The sequence below is a fragment of the Leuciscus leuciscus genome (genome assembly GCF_965113295.1).
Source record: "Leuciscus leuciscus genome assembly, chromosome: 2".
NCBI lineage: Eukaryota > Metazoa > Chordata > Actinopteri > Cypriniformes > Leuciscidae > Leuciscus > Leuciscus leuciscus.
This window is the reverse complement of record NC_138726.1, coordinates 11,027,577-11,045,662: the sequence shown is the minus strand read 5'-3', so window position 1 is coordinate 11,045,662 and position 18,086 is coordinate 11,027,577. Positions and strand designations below refer to the sequence as shown.

The following is an 18,086-nucleotide window of genomic DNA, read 5'->3' as shown; positions in this document are numbered from 1 at the left end:
AAAAAATTGGGTATTCTATTCATTGATATTAATCTATTACTAGCTTTTTTCCCCCTAAGTGCATGGAAGTGTATGTATTAAAATGGATCTAAAATATGTAATAAACAATTCTTATTTTGCATTTGGTTCAGTTTGTTTATTATAATAGAAGTTAATGGTAACCATAGTAACAACATGAAATTAATAATAAAAAAAGTGTCTGGAGGCTCCCAAAATGGTTCCACACAGTGTCCAATATAAGAGTTCCTCAGGAAACCTGTGTGGTTCTTCAGAGAACCCTTTCTAAAGAGGATCTACAGACGGTTCCGCCGGTGTGGCAAAGTGAAGAACCCCAAAAGGTTCCTCCAGGCATCTTTTATTTTTACAGTGTACTTACCAGAGTTGTTTGATAGACTCGTAAAAACCTTGAGCGCGAGTGAGAAAAAAAAAGACAGCAAGCCAATCACGGATGGCAGGTTAACAGGCTAGTGAGATAATACACACTAAAAAAAAAAAGGTTCTTCTACGGTTCTTCAGGGGTTCTTTGCGGTGGTTAAGGTGCTATATAGCACCACTACCATTTAAAGAACCTGTTAAGCCCAGTTTGGTTCTTCAGCGGTTCTTTAGCGGTTCTTTGGGGTGGTTAAGGTGCTATATGGCACCTCTTATGGTTCTACATAGCACCATTTGACAAAGGTAGGTGCTATATGGCACTTAAAGTGGTTCCCCTATGATTACAAGCCAATTAACCACTTTTAGTGCTATTTAGCACCATTTTTGTTTAGAGTGTAGCGTGTTCTGTGTTGTGCTAGCGATAACGATTTAGATAAAAGCTAGCGATGTCAGATTAATGTGATAGGCAATATTAGACTATATAGAATATATGTTGATGAGTAAGTTATATTTGCAATATAAACAAAAAGGAATGATAGTAAATAGAGATTCAAAACAGAAAGCTATGCGGAGCTTACAGACGCAAACCAGCAGCACAGGAGCAATCGATCAGCAGCAAGGACAGAAGAACATGGCAGTTTACTTGCTTTATACGTTGTAGATTTACAGTGTAAATCTGAAGGATTTTCTTAGAAGTCAGGAATTAAAAAATAAACAAAATAGTGCACTATAAGAAGGACCTTTCAAGAATAGTCTAACATATTTCACTCAACATAATTATATCAACAAATAAGAATGTCAACTTTTTTCCTTTTTGTTAATGTTATTTTTTGTTTATTTTGCCAGAAAAAAAAAAGACTGCAAATATTAAATGTATTTCTGTCATGACAACTCTAGGAGAGACTGGCATGGAAATGGATAGCAATGTTAATGTATTTGGCGGAATAGATATGCTATGCTACTGCTGCAGAGAAAGTACAGAGACTTGCTACTGCGCAAAAAAATTCACACACACATATAACATACATGAATTAACCCCCATAGCAGATCTATACAGGAGGAGCTAGGGAAGGTAGAGAGTTTGGGCAACAGCAAACAATCAGCTGCGCTATGTAGATGACCATGCAATCGCTACCAATTGAGTTAAGGACCTATCAACCAGCGCCATCTAGAGTTCCATGACAGAACTTTGTATATATTTGCTAATAGTTCACTTTGCCAACTTTTAGGAAGAGATTTATTTAAAGAAAATATGTTCTGATTGGCACAGAAATTACTTGTACAAAACTTTTTCTTGTTGCACCTGGTTAGGACGCTGTGTTTTTGACATTTCTAAGACAGGAACATTTGAAGAAAATTGCATGGCATTTCATTGTCGTGTTGTCAGCACAGATATATGGGTAGCTTTTAAATGTCAAGAGCATTTATGTTCCATCACCTGTGGAAAATAATTGGTCAAAAAAACACTGGACTGAAGATGAATGACCTATCAAATTACTATAATTTTCTTCAAGCAGAAAAAAAACAACAACCTAGTGCAGGGCGGAATAAAAAAAATGCATGCCTTTAGACAAAAGGATTGAAAAAAATGAACTAATAATGAAACTCAAACAAAGAATGAGAAGGATGATCAGTTTGACATATGGCAGCATTTCCATCCAGAAAACTGATTTATCAGTCAAAATGACAACAGATAATGATTGTGTGTTTTTGTGGCTGCTGCTTCAGACTCTTCATCTGGAGCAACAAATCAAGTTTTACTTTTTAAATGTTTTCTCAATGTAACTATTCAGACAATTCTTTGAAAATGTCGATGCATGATCCATGTGCTTAACACATGGCTCGTACAAACAGTTACAGAAACTTTGCAAATCTTAAAGTCCCCCTGTAGTCAAAAATGTTATCCCTTAAAACTCATCTATGATCACCAAAATTACATACATTTTAAACCTTTTTTTCTTAAAAAAAAAGAAGAAGAAAAAAAATAGCTGGCATGTAACTCTACACTCTTGCCTCATTTAGAATACACGGTTCTATGAATATGCAAATTAACCCCGCCTCCACTCACTCACACCAGCTCAGAGATCCACTCGTTGACGTGATTGGTTACAAGGTAGTTTGTGACGTCAGAAACACCAGTGATTTCAAACCGGGTTTTTGAGACTGCAGTTTCAAGGAGAAAGTACTGACTTATTAATTTGCACATGGTTTGTATTAAAGCATTAAACCCCACACAGACATATAAACAACATTAAAAGCTTGATTTTCACCACAGGGGGACTTTAAACACACTGTAAAAAAAAATTACACCCCCAAGTCAAAAATTTCTAGTGACTGATAACATCTACATTTTTCAATTAGTCTGATGTATTATTTCTCATTGAGCCAATGTTAACAGACTATTGCAACAAGAATTGCACTTGGGCCAATTAAAAAATGTAGATGTGACCAGTCACTAGAAAATTTTGACTTGGAGAGGTTAGAATTTTTTTACAGTGTAATAATAAGATACAAAAACTAGGGCTGTCAGTTTAACCACAGGTTTAGGGCAATTCATTATTATTATTTAATGGAAAGGACAGTCATCCAGGATCAACCTGAGGTTAAATGCATTGCCGGAGAGGTATTAGTGACCACAGGAATGGAAACGGAATGTTTGTGCCGATAATTCAAGTGCATGGCAGCATTGTCACTCATGCTATTAATTGGCCAAATCAAATACAAATTGATTAAATAGATAAAACATGACTGATAAAAGCACATTTCCATAGCTTTGCATTTGAGACCGCAATTATGCTCAATATTTGAAACTAGTTCCTTCTGTTAACAGGATCATTTTTTTTCTCATTTCAGTAATCTCGCTTTCATTTGGTTTCAGTCACAGCATCCAACCTAGATGGAAAAGCACACCTGCGACCATATTCTCTCTCTCTCTCTCTCTCTCTCTCTCTCTCTCTCTCTCTCTCTCTCTCTCTCTCTCTCTCTCTCACACTCACACACATCACACTCACACACAACACACTCTCACACACACACACACACACACACACACACACACACACACACACACACACACACACACACACACACACACACACACACACACACACACACACACACACACACACACACACACACACACACACACACACACACACACACACACACACACACACACACACAGTTTATTATTGTGACAGAATCTGTTTGAGCACAAAAGAAGAGAATAGGATATACAAGTATGTTTTGTGTAGAAGTAGTTGGTTTAACTTTTTTGGTACTGTGGTTGAAAAACCGATTAGCTACCTAATTTAAATCCTAGTCTGGAAGTCAAAACCAGGATCCTAAAATGCAATTTATTGCTGTGAAATTGAAGTTTATGCTAACACATTATATATGCCAAGACATCATCTTCTACCTATTTTCCTTAATGCATGTATTATTTCAGGCTTAAGGGCATATTGTGAAATAATATTAGAAATGAATAGGAAAATAGATGAGGAGTGACTGCCATGATTATAGTCTTAAAATGCATTAAATCACAATTTTAACAAAACATGTATTGCCACCAAGTGGCAGGAATGAATTACTGCAAGACCGTTCATAAACAAATCTCGACCCAAAACACATGTTCAAACCACTCTCCTAAACAACAAGAATCTCACTGTATTGTCAATATAACAAAATGTGTGCAGATAAAATATCAGATAATATTACAAACATAGCAGATCAGCCATAGCCATAACAATATACTTCTGAAAGCAAAATGTACAGTACACACAGAAGGACAGCAGATGGCCATGAGAGCGCTGGTCTTGGGCCTGACGGGTGACTGATTCATGCCAGTGTGTGAGCATTTGATTTCACACTGATTTACACATGGACTAAGACCCTTCTCAATACCCTCCTGCTCGAATCCTTCACTTCACTACCACGAACGGACTTGTTTGACCCTCCCTTTTGAAAGAGTGTCATCACAGTATCCATCCGACAGAATAGTCTGCTTTCAATGAGCAAGATTTGAGTGATGACTGTAAATGCACATTTGTTTTTCCTTACTTCACCGTCCCTTGTGGAAAAAGAAGGACACTTTAGCATATTTTACGCTATTACTGAAATAATATAACTTAAGTGTGAACTGACTGATGTTTTTGGGCATGAAATTGCATGTTAATTGAAATTACATGAAGATGTTTTATAGTTTAAATTAATATTAAATGCAATTAGCTGAAGTTTAGAGTGTTTATTGTGACCCACTCAAGTAAGACTTAAGTACATCTTTATATTTAATTTCATATTTACTTTTATTGTCTTTGAAATATGGTTAAAGTGTACTGTCGAATGTACTGACAAGCATTTATGGTAATCTAAAATATACTTTCATTTTATTTCTGTAGAAACTTGTATGTCAATTACACATTTGAAATAGTCAACATGAAAATATGTGTACTTCTTCAAAGCACTGATTTATTAAAACACTGATTTAAAATGTGCTTTGAAGTAAAACTTTTAATTTGACATCAATACAAGAAGCACTTTAAAAGTGTACTCAAGTGTGTTTAAGTACACTTAAGTGGGCTTTAAACTTGCAAGTACAGTTTAAAAAAAGAGATATATACTTGAAGGACTCTACAAGTCAGTGCACAATCAAAACAATTAAGTGCACTTCTTTTTCACAAGGGTTATCAAAGCTGTCATGTTCAATTTACTGCATACACAATGGGAGTTCTTACTTCACTTTCTACTTTAATCTGCTGCAATCCCAAAAGTGAATCTAGCTTCGGTTTCCTCCCGTCAGAGCCGTCATCTCTGCTCTCATGTCATCTGATATCATGCCTGTGTCATTTGGTGGCACACTGCCTTCACTCACTGTCACTCCAGCAGAGACGAGGTGACTTTGGTGAAAGAAGCCATTTGCATCTGACTGTGCAAAGTATCTATTTTTAACTACAACACGAGATTCAGAATCAGATTCAGATGAACCAAATGTCTTGATGGTCACCTTTAGACATTCTGTTGTCTATAAGTAACTTTGCAAGTCAACTTATTTAACCCTAATCCTATACTCCTAACAGTCTACTACTAAACTAATACTCTAATGAGAGTTAGTTGACATGTAGGTCCAACTTTATGCCAACAGAATATCTAAAGCGGACCGTCAAAATGAAGTGTACTGCAGCCTAAAATCTCTTGGCCAGTTAAAGACAGCCACAACTGTGTCCAAAACACCATCTCTTAAAGGGACAGCTTGCCCACGCAATACAGCCTGAAAGATTTGATCATTATTTACTCACCCTCATGTCGATTTTAGTTCTCTCATGGACCATACATGAACAGAAAATAACTAAATTTAAGTTATTTACTGATAATAAATCCAGTGAACTAGTAACCACTGAGAGTCATTGAGTTGAATTGATTCAGTCTGATTTGCAAACTTGATTCACTGAAAAGATCTGACTCTGCGTTCACTAATCAGACATTGTCATTTCTCTCAATTACTGTTATTAATGTAAGAGTGAGTTTGGGCAGATTAATATATTGTTTTATTGAATAACAACATAAAGTTATGATCTGTTCATTTTAGAAGACTTGGACTACTTTTCTGCAGCTTTTGTGTAAAGTTTTATTCTTTTTTTCTACAAAAGATGCAAACATAAAAATATATATATAAACTGTAAAAATTATATAATTAATAAGTTATGACAACATATATTTTTACGTTGCTTTAACTCATCAAAATAAGTTAACATTAACATTTTAATAAGTTATACAATATAATTTTTTTTAAGTCAGGTTAATGTAATTTAGGTTGAAATTACTTAAACAGTTAATTGTACTTATTTCTTTTTCATCTTCTGCTCACCAAGGCGGCATTTATTTGATAAAAAACAATTAAAAAAAACAGTAATATTGTGAAATATTATGACAATTTAAAATGAGAGTTTTCTATTTTACATGATCTTTGTCACATGATCTTTCAGAAATCATTCTAATATGATGATTTGATGCTCAAGAAACATTCATTATTATTATCAATGTTGAAAACGGTTGTGTACAATTTTTTTCACAATTCTTTGATGAATAGAAAGTTCAAAAGAACAACATTTATTTAAAATAGAATATTTTCTAACATTATAAATGTCTTTACTGTAACTTTTGATCAGTTTAACTCATCCTTGATGAATAAAAGTATTGATTTATTTTATTTATTTCCCCCCAAAATAAAATAAAAATTCTTACTGACCCCAAACTTTTGAACGGTAGTGTTTAATGTTACAAAAGCTTTAGATTTCAGATAAATGCTGTTCTTTTGAACTTTCTATTCATCATAGCATCATGAAATAAAAAATGTAAATAACTGTTTTCAACATTGATAATAATCATAAATGTTTCTTAAGCATCAAATCATATTAGAATGATTTCTGAAGGATCATGTGTCACTGAAGACTGGAGTAATGATGCTGAAAATTCAGCTTTGATCACAGGAATAAATTACACTTTACTGTATATTCACATAGAAAACAGCTGTTTTAAATTGGAATAATATTTCACAATATTACTGTTTTTGTTTGTATTTTTAATCAAATAAATGCAGCCTTGGTGAGCAGAAGATTCTTCTTTTAAAAACATAAAAAAATCTTACTGACCCCAAACTTTTGAACGGTAGTGTGTATATATATACAGTATAAATAATATAATTGCATTGGTCATAAAGGGTCAAGTGTCAAAATGGTGTTCACAATGATCTGATCTAAAATAAATAAAACATAATAAATCCAATCTTTACAAACATGGTAACCAAACACCATGGCTTGAGAGAAAGAGGAAATGGGATTTCAACATTGTAATAAATATTAATGATAAATCAGCGGAAATGCCAGTGGCTTTGGCAGCCTGATGCATTCGGCTTGGGAACGCTGCCATCATTACATTCATTTGAATAATGCACAGCAACTGCAACCGTCCAATTAGCTTGATCTACAGACTATAAATCAAAGTATTAATGCTAATGTTAACATAAGCAGCCATTGTTCAAACTGTTTCAACACACTTTTTAAACTGATTATTAGTGATGTCATTTGATTTATAATGTCTGGTATGTGTATGACATTAAACTTTATCTTACAAATATAGAGATTTTATAAAATCTCTCTATAGGGAGTGATTAAACTTCTTTAAAGTCAATTTGTCATCTATTATGAAGATGTTACCATTTTTATATCAAATCAGTAAGTCCACTCATAATAAGATACAATAACTCATATGCACGTGTAGGTTAATAATAGAGATGATGAGAAACAAACCATGTGCTCTGAGTCTGCTGCATCTCTTTCAAGAGAATGTTTGTGGAAATAAAGCATGCTACTGTACAAGCTCAGAGCAAAGACAGACCTCGAGTTAACAGACCGATCTAATATTACAAATAATTTATGGCAGAAACCGACTGAATCACACGAAAAGTGATACTGCACCCAAATGCAGGTTAGAAATGAGCCCAGCCACAGTCTGTGACGAATGACAAACACTTTAGACCTTAGTCAGGTTAGATGCCATATTGAACCTTTTATCCGAAAAGACATTTCGTCAGCTGAACAATCGAATTGTTGTTAAACAACTGTACAATCCATTATGCACTGTATTCTATTCCAAACCTCACAGCCCTGTTTTCCCTCCTGTCAAAAATGTAATCTAGCACTTCTGACTAAGGTCAGGGAATACATGCCAAAATAACACACTGCTCACCTGTGAAAAGGAAACTAGAAAGTCTGTAGTCTCAACAGACTTTCAAAATAACAGAGAACAATCTGTCTTTTAGTTTGGTAGGATTTTGCTGAACATGAAAATTACACTTTCAACAGGTTTTCAAATCAAGAAGGTGATCTTTTATTGTATTGTGCAATATTAGAACATTTGTTCATCTTTCAGTGATATTAAACACTATTCCACTATCCCATTGTTAATTTGATTAAAATTCAGTAAACTTGTAACAATTTTTATCAGTTAAAAATAAATAAATACATCTCACATTATTAATGAGATAAATGATGCATCATTTATCTAAAACACTTAAGTACACTAACTTGAAACTATACACTAAACTTTTCCCATCTTACTATATGAAAAAGTGGACTTAATTATTGAATGTAGTAGATTCAATACACTGATGCACTTTAAATTTTAAAATATCTTAATATTAATTAAATTAAAAGTGTTCTTAATGAGTGTACACTTCCATGACTGTTTCTTAAAGGGATAGTTCACTTTGAAATACATTTTTGGTATGTTTTAGCTTACCTCAAGGGCATCCAAGATGTAGGTGTCTTTTTTTCCGCAGTAGTTTCAATTTTGATATTTTTAGGTCAAACCGTTCTTGTCTGTCAGTCATATAATGCAGGTCTATGGTCACGGTCTCAAAACACAAGCACAGAGTCCAAATTAAAACAATTCCCCGTCGTCCAAATTAAACAATTCCCCGTCGTAAGTACACATTGATGGCCTGAGACACGAAACGAGCGGTTTGTGTGAGAAAACGAACAGTATTTATATCGTTTTTACCTCTTATACGCAGCCATGTCGAAGTGATCTGATCTGACGTGTGCGCAGACTGGTGCATAGATATATACACTAGATGTCGCCTTAAAGACATTCGTTCCAATGAACTGCCGTAGACAAGGCGACATCTAGTGTGTATATATCTATGCACCAGTCTGCGTACACGTCAGATCAGATCACTTCGACATGGCTGCGTATAAGAGGTAAAAACGATATAAATACTGTTCGTTTTCTCACACAAACCGCTCGTTTCGTGTCTCAGGCCATCAATGTGTACTTACGATGGGGAATTGTTTAATTTGGACGACGGGGAATTGTTTTAATTTGGACTCTGTGCTTGTGTTTTGAGACCGTGACCATAGACCTGCATTATATGACTGACAGACAAGAACGGTTTGACCTAAAAATATCAAAATTGAAACTACTGCGGAAAAAAAAGACACCTACATCTTGGATGCCCTTGAGGTAAGCTAAAACATACCAAAAAATAATTTCAAAGTGAACTATCCCTTTAACACACTTAAGTACACATTTAGAAAGTGCTCTTTGTAATCATTTTAAATTAATACTTGTACTATAAAGTATATTTTGAGTTTACATTAAAGTATATTTCAGTTAACATATATGCTTGTACATTCAGAAGTAGCCTATAGTTTAACCATATTTCAAAGTCAATAGAAGTAATTCTGAAATTAAATATGCTTAATTCCTACTCAAGTTTAGCTAATTGTATTTTCAGCTAAATATATATATTTTTTTTTTGCAATTAATATGCAAATAAATATCTAAAAACATTACATTCAGTTCACACTTAAGTATATTATCTTATAGTATATTATTTCCATAATAACTATACTTTTTCACAAGGGTAAACTTTGTCACAAAAACTCAGAGGAGCGCCAAATAATAATTTTAGGTAACACTTTATTTTACAGTGTCATTGTTACATACGTTACATGTAGTTACTTAAAATTACTCAGTACTTAAATGTGTAATTACAATGTAAAAAGAAACCTTAAAATAAAGGGTTACACAGTACTTAAATATATAGTTACACTGTAACAATGACACCTTAAAATAAAGTGTAACCCTTTATTTTAAGGTGTCTTTGTTACAGTGTAACTATATATTTAAGTACTGAGTAATATTAATTGACTACATATACTTACTAAAGGGTTAGGATTTGGGGTTACACTTTATTTGAAGGTGTCTTTGTTACCCTGTAATTATACATTTAAGTACTGAGTGATATTAATGTACTTACTATAGGGTTAGGATTAGGGTTTGGTTTGGTTTAGGGTTAGTTACATGTAATTATGCATAATTTATAGTTATTATAGTAACTACATGTAACATATGTAAGAAAGACACTGTAATATAAAGTGTTACCAGGATTAGGTTTGGTTTAGGATTAGTTGCATGCAATTATGCATAATAGTAATTACTATTGAGACTACATGTAACGTGAAACAAGGACACACTGTAAAATAGTGTAACCAAATGAAGTGTAACCTAATTTTATTTAATTGCAGGCTAGCATACAAACGAACGAACGAATGAATGAATGAATAGCAACTGACAACCATATGGACAAAAATGCAGGATAAAACTATGTTTAGAATCCTACAAGTTTCTATTCTGAACTTACATTCAGAGTGCAAGAGAACCATTAAGCACCAGACCGACATACAACTGAACATATGTTTCAGAAACTACAAATGATTCAGACCTTACACCATATCTCTACTGTGAAATTCTTCGAGAGGAAAAATAAAGCATAAAGAAAGCTTCTTTGTGCTTACCATCATAGCTTGTTTCTAAAAGTCCAAAGTGCTCCAGAACCTTAACAAAGACAACAATCACAACCAGGACCGCAATCATCTCTAGTCCCTCCAAGTTCATGATGCTGACTGGGTCAGGTCATGTTCTGACCGCTGCACTGGACAGAGAGCTCTGCCTTTAACATCATTCAAAGTGTCTGCATCCTCTAACTGAGAACAGATGAGAGGAGAGCAGAGGGGGCGGAGAGCCAAATTAAAGACAGGGGGGAAAAACCGAACAGAAGGAGGGACCACGAGGGGAATCAATGAATAATGGCAATAAAAGAAAAAGGGAAGAAGATCTGGAGAGAAGCAAAGCCTGATCTTAAGCCCTAAAAGCAGGTGAAGTCCACAGGAGATCTCTCTGAAATATCACTCTCCAGTTATCTTCCTCCTACAGACAGACACTGTGCTGATAACACCTGACGCGCATGTAACGAACCGCCATAGCCGGGCCCGTGAAACTCGTCTTCACACAGAAACAGCATGTGTCCGTCAGAGGAAACCTCCAGGCTCTGCCACGCAGACCATATGTTGTCAAGGAAACAGGTTTTTTTAATATATCAAATTATGAAGAACAAACCCAAAAGGACACAATTACTGTATTCCTGGCAAAAAAAAAGCAAGTGTGTGCGGAAATAATTGTGCACCGTTCAGAACCGCATCAAAACCTTGTACAATCCCACCCGATCTCACGAGGAAACGTAACTATGAGTGCTGGGGAAAGTTGCTTGTAATGTGTTACATTGTGTTGCTCCCTTAAAAAGTAACTAATTGTGTTACTTAGTTACTTTTTATGGAAAGTATAATGCATTGTTACTTTTGCATTACTTTTTCTCACCTGGGCTGAGCTTGATTGTTTTTTAATCATCTATTGTTGGCAAATGTAAAGGTTCTCTCACATTATAAGTGAAATGAATAAGCCTCAGGATGAAGAAAATGTAATTCACTCCTGTACAGTAGAGGGCGCAGCTCAAACAAACCTTTCAGTTGGGCTGCCATTCTGAATCACAGAAGAATAGAAAAAAAAAAAAAAAAAAAAATGAAACGCAAATGTAATGTTTATATAAAGTCATTTTTTCTTATTAGTATGGTTGAATTGTATCATCGAAGGTCAGCAGCAAAGACATTGGTTAAGAAGTTAAGATTAAGGTCAATTTGAACCAAACCATCAGCGGGGACTAAGCAGATCATATGAAAATTTACAAATAAGATTGTACAGATTAGTACAAATTGAACTAATTAACATGAATTAGCCAACAATTGGTCAAAATGTAAAATAGTTACGAATTGTCATAAGAGTGTGTTGGTAAATTCCAATAAAATTCAGGAAATTTTATTTAGACGCACATAGCTTCATATTTTAATTTATAGAGGTAGAATTTAAATGGAAATAAATTCTAATAATTATATATAAGAGCTGTTCTTTGTAATAATACATGTTAGTTAGTATTAATTAATATTAAAACTGTTATGGTACGTTGTGTGACAGTTGAAATTGTTTAAAATGCCGTTGCAATAAATCTCTTTTTCCTGCCACTACTCCAATTAATTTCTCAACAAATGAACTGAAAGCGAACCAATTCTTAAATTATGAATTTTGTCAAAAAACATTGTTATGCAAAGCTTTATACAGCATGTTTTTTTAGTGTCATTCATCATTCATCAAGCTGATTAGTGAGGAGATGTCAGTCATAAGATTACCATACGGCCTTTTCAAAACTACAAAACGTTTCTATTGTTTAGGCGTTGCTTTCTAACTTTACAGGTATCCCCTTATCCACATGAATTATTTGAGCCACTGGCTCTAGTGGGTAAGTGATTGTTGTAAATGGCATCTTTTTTCTTCTTTAGAATGGTCCTAATCACATTATCGTGGAGGATTTGATTAAAACAAGAGGCCTTTTGATTCGCCTGCTAATGAAGGTGTATTGTTTCTATTAAATTAGGCTTGCCGCCTAGCACATAATTGCCAGAAATGGCAAGGTCACAATGTCAGTAAACTGTGATTTATTCATCTTTTTTCTTTTGCACATCACGTCCTGAACAAAAGGCTTGTAACATAGACCAGAACTTTAAATGGGTGAGATGCCTGAAATTGATTGCCATTTGAATGCTATTTTCAACATCTTGCCAAGTTGAAATAACTACATTCTGACCCATGATGCACTGAATGGTGTGAATTAAGATTGGTTTTGCACACTAACCCTAGGTTTCACAGACAAGGCTAAAGCCTAGTCCCAGACTAATACTCATGTTTGAAATAAATATGTCACTGCCATTGTTTTGTCTCAAGATGCACACCAGGAATGTTTTTTTTTCTTTCTAAGGCACGTTTAAAAGCTAAGTAAATGTCCTAATTGAACTGAGGCCTAATCCTGGCTTAATCTAAACGCTGTCTGTGAAAAAATGAGTTCTTGGGTGTTCCACATGCACAGCAAATCTTTCATTCTAAGGCAAAGAGGGAATGTTGAATTTTGTCATCTGAATTATGAATAAAAATGTAAAAAAAATAACTCCCTTAACTCTTTAAAATGAACCGTCTAATTTTAATGGGGTCGTTGATTATGATTTCTCTTTTCTAACTTTAGTTAGTGTGTAATGTTGCTGTTTGAGCATAAACAACATCTGCAAAATTACAACGCTCAAAGTTCAAAGCAAAGGGAGATATTTTCTTTTAAAGAAATTGGGAATTAAGGACAACAACAAACGGCTGGTAGGGACTACAGGACATTCCTCCCGCATTAGTGACATCACCAACCCTAGAATTTACATAAACCCCGGCCGGGAACGTGAGTTACAGATTATCATGACAGAATATGATAATCAATGACTAAGATAACTACACATAAGCTACATAAAATCATTCAGAAATGTCCTGTTGCATTCTACATGTTGTCACTTCTTCTTGAGTCTCTCCATCATTGTCTGACTCCGGTTTGAACATAAAAGGCTAAATGTTTTTGAAATTTTCAGTGCATGTCTGTGTGAGGCAAAAGGACACAAGCTCTTGAAGCTCCGCCCCTTGTGTCGGGAGCAGTAGCTCATTTGCATATAAAGGGACAGACACAAAACGGTGCGTTTTTGCTCACCCTCAAAAAGTGACAATTTGAATATGCTACTGTATATAAAAATATCTATGGGGTATTTTGAGTTAAAACTTCACATACACACTCTGGGGACATCAAAGACTTATTTTACATCTTGTGAAAATGGCATCATACCACCCCTTTAAGAACACAAGGAGAACATAATGTTCCTTTACAAGTGAGAACCTGGAATACGTGCCAGATAGAAGATTGCGTTTATAGGAGAGCATGATGGAATTACCTGGATTTGGTATCTCTGAACCCAACAAAGCTTTAAAGGGTCATTTTAAAGTCACGACTTCTTGCGGTTCACCTTCCTGTGCTCACAGATCTCCAACCGCATTGAAACTCTCCACCTCAATTACACAACGACAGAAAATAATATAAACATACTGTTATATTATACTTATCATATAATAATATTTCTATAGGATTCTTCAGTGGGCCTTGAATGGCAGCTATAGGGACGCAATGATTTTCCCAACTGTTGACTGGCTCTTTTATTTAGAAGGTTGTAGGCTACTTATTCCGCCATATTGTATGTTGCAGTTTCCCCATTCAGAGTAATATGGGTGAACCGTCTTTGTATAGTCTTTGGTTTGAGTCACTCCACACACTTTATAACGTCAGCTGAGTAAAAAAAAAAAAAAAGAACTTCCTTTTGTGATCTGACGTGGCTTTAGGGTTGCCAGGTTTGCCTAACAAAACCAGTCCAATTGCTATTCATAACCAGCACAATCATATTCAGGAAATGGGTTCCCCGGTACAAATTGTGTTCCAGGGATTAAAAAACAAAAAAACAAAAAACGAGTTCCTATGGGCTGTCGCTTCAACCCAAGGACTGATAAAACAACCCGTGGCAAAAGTTTAAAAGTAGCCCAATTCCATGGGAAAACTGCGGACTTGGCAACATTGTGTGGCTTCCTATCACAGAAAGAGTCTGAAAATATAGTATTCTATACAGTGGTAAAGACTATGTCGATTAGCATTGCATTATAAATATACTTTATTCTTATAAAAATACCTGAGATGCCTTGAACACAGATAAACCATTTTGTAGAAATCGTATGTTTATTGTCTTCATGTTTCATTGGTCAAAACGTCTCTATTTGCCTTTTATTCAGCTGCTGCTGCAGCGATATCTGGATGACTTTGTCCATATAAGGGATTTCCTGGAACGTCATACGTTTTATGAGTCTCACTTGTTAACTTTCTGTGCGACGGCGCCCTCTGGCTTCCAGTATGAATGCAACATACATTACATTACATGTGTGTACGGTGTGTACTCAATAACGCTCACATCACCCTATTTGGGGTGAAAATCGGAGAAATACTTATCTGTAAAGAAATTTAGATATATGTGAATTTAGACAAGTTTTTCCCCCCCAGTGTACCAGAGAAGTGCACAGGAGTTATTATATATTATTTCCAATGAATCACTTGAACTGGTTCACAAGTCAAAAATGCACAAGACACTATAAATATGATTTTTTTTTCACTCATATAATAATTTCCAACATAGCCAATCATGTGCAGCGAATGGCACAAGCTGAGACTAAAGATTAGCACGACCAGATTCTGATTGCTCCACAAGCACCCAATGCATTTAATTATTCCTCCCATTGTGCTCAAGTACGTTACATCATGTGCATACTGGGTATGCATTCATGACAGAACACATACAGTGCCATTTGGTCTTATTTAGACGGCTTTCTGAGGTCATGAAATACGCATCTACAAATCAAGTTGTTCCAAAGTCCGGTATCCATAGAAACACAGAAAACAAAAGGATCCATACACAAGTGCGGAGTCTTCATACACACAATATGCTCATGTGTGAACCCTTCATTCACACTCCCCTTTCACTACACAGGTGAGAAAGAAAGAAACAGATAACACACACACACACACACACACACACACACACACAGGCTGTCTTGTCTGAATGATTACTTTAGCGAGTTGCACAAAGGTTGCCATCAGTGCCCTGAGCTATATTTAGACGGAGCTCAGCTGCTACAAATAAAATGGTAACAGATAGGACCCTAATGGCAGCGGCCGCAAGCACACTACACAGAGGTCATTGCTATGAACAGCACATGATTACTTTTTTTTTTTTCATCATGAAAAATGCAAGGCTGAAGATTGACAAATGGATGTAAACGTCATCAGAAGCACGCTATGTGAATAACACGTTTAGCCTGAATCTGGATTGGCAGAATCATTTAATAGACATAAATCACTCAGCACCCACTTTAACAGGAGATGTTTGACCAGAATAAGGAGGCTGAAGGTCCAGTTCACCATTTTAACTCAAATATTTCTTCTGTAATTATGACAAAGGTGCTTGGTTGCAAACGTTTTTCCATTAACAGAAAAAGGGAGTATTGATATACTATTAACAACAATTCAGTTTTTGATTCCAGACGTTTCAAGAACTGTAGGCCTATCGCATGTTCTTCAGCAAGAAACATCAGTTATTGAGAAGGAAAGGGGAAAGTATTTCAGTTTACATGTGCTTTTTGAGGGGTTTTTTTCCTTCAAAAAAGTATTGTATTCTCTCTCTCTCTCTCTCTCTCACACACACACACACACACACACACACACACACACACACACACACACACACACACACACACACACACACACACACACACACACACACACACACACACACACACACACACACACACACACACACACACACACACACACACACACACACACACACACACACACACACACAGAGAGAGAGAGAGAGAGAGATACAGTATACAATACCTTTCTGAAGGAAAAAAACCCTCAAAATTAGAATGCTTGTGAACTTGTCTACCACACACACACACACACACACACATTTGAATACTTTTATTTGGATCTGAGAGACATTACAAAGAAAGTAAGATCCAAATACTCTGGGAAGAGTCTTTGACATGGTGACAGATCTACAATTCATAGTTACATACTTACAAGTCCTTCAGTCTATAATGCTCAACACATTAAGGATAAACAAAACATCTCCGTCTCCATATATACATGCTCCCTATGGTGGCCGAAACAGAGCAGAATTTTGCAAGCTTTTTTGCCTCCTTTTTTTGCATCCCCCCTAACTGCATCCCCCTGATCACATTCTTATGGACATGGCCCAAACTCCCAAACACCAGAATTATTAATTTACAGTTATATCCAAGTTGATGAATGAGATCTACCAGTGGTTGATATTTCAAAAGTTTGGAATAGTAACAGGTATCCATATACAGGTCAAAACTGCAGCCCACCTCAAAGATACACACAGATTTCATCATCTCATTTACAATTACAATATCAGGAGTATTTGTAATGTTTTTAAAATAGTCACTGTCAGATGTGTCATGATGAAACCAGTTCAATTGTGCAGTGCTATGCTTGTAAATCTTATTCTCATGTCCACAGGTTACCTTTGGCATGTCCTTTGCAACCAGATCAACCAGACGGTCATGTCTGGCCACATACAGTCCTTTATAACTGTGGCAACCGTTCAGTATGTGAGCAACCGTTTCCTTTTCCTGCTGAATGGGATGTAATATACAGTAGGGTTCATGCTTTGATGGATACCATGTTGCCAAGTTGTACTTCGTTGGAAGACACTGTAATCTTGCTTTAATCATGAATATTAGAATATCATCTGAGATTGAGGGATTTGTCAAGACAGAGTGGGACACTGAATGGTCGGCAAATTGAAGTAATGCAAGTTTTCCTTGTAATCTAAGACCCGTCCAGCGTTGTCCGTTTTGGATCTGTCTAAGATGAAGAATTGAAGCTCTTGTATGTTTAATCTGTAGTTGGTGAGGTATACTGTCTTTATTGAGGATCGCCAGAATAGAAACCAGCGGATTTGTGATTATTAAAAGCAGCTACTTCTCCATCGGGTCCCAGCCAGGACAGCTGTATTCCTGTACGGCCGCAGAGATCATTTAAATCTAGCCAGTCGGAGCGCACTCCAAATCCGGCTGCTCTGATGTCTAACTTCCCGTTCTCCTTTAGTTTAAATCCTAGAAACTGGGACTCGTTCGAGGAAGCAGCAGGTATTTTGCGACGATGTAGATGTAAAAACAGCGATTCGCGTGATAGTTCTCTAACAGTTGTATCGTCATTGTTGAGCATGTTTAGAAGATGTCCTGTTCTGGAAGCGGTGTAGAGCCATTCAATGTTTGGGGCACCGAGACCTCCGTCTCTACGTGGCTGGAAGATAATGTCCCGAGTTGTACGACTA

The 18,086-nt window shown here is 35.7% G+C and overlaps 1 protein-coding gene across 6 annotated transcripts in view; it reads right to left on the bottom strand.

Moving 5' to 3' along the window:
• Nucleotides 1-18,086, bottom strand: part of kcnip4a (potassium voltage-gated channel interacting protein 4a) — a 218,301-nt gene that overhangs the window by 65,466 nt on the left and 134,749 nt on the right. The window contains exon 1 of one of the 6 annotated variants that reach the window (XM_082161741.1): nucleotides 10,728-11,510. The exons of the other annotated variants lie outside the window; for them this stretch is intronic. Coding sequence (XP_082017867.1) covers nucleotides 10,728-10,827 — 100 coding nt within the window. The 5' untranslated portion in view covers nucleotides 10,828-11,510. Of the gene's footprint in view, nucleotides 1-10,727; nucleotides 11,511-18,086 lie in introns of those variants that run through there. 6 annotated transcript variants of the gene reach the window in all.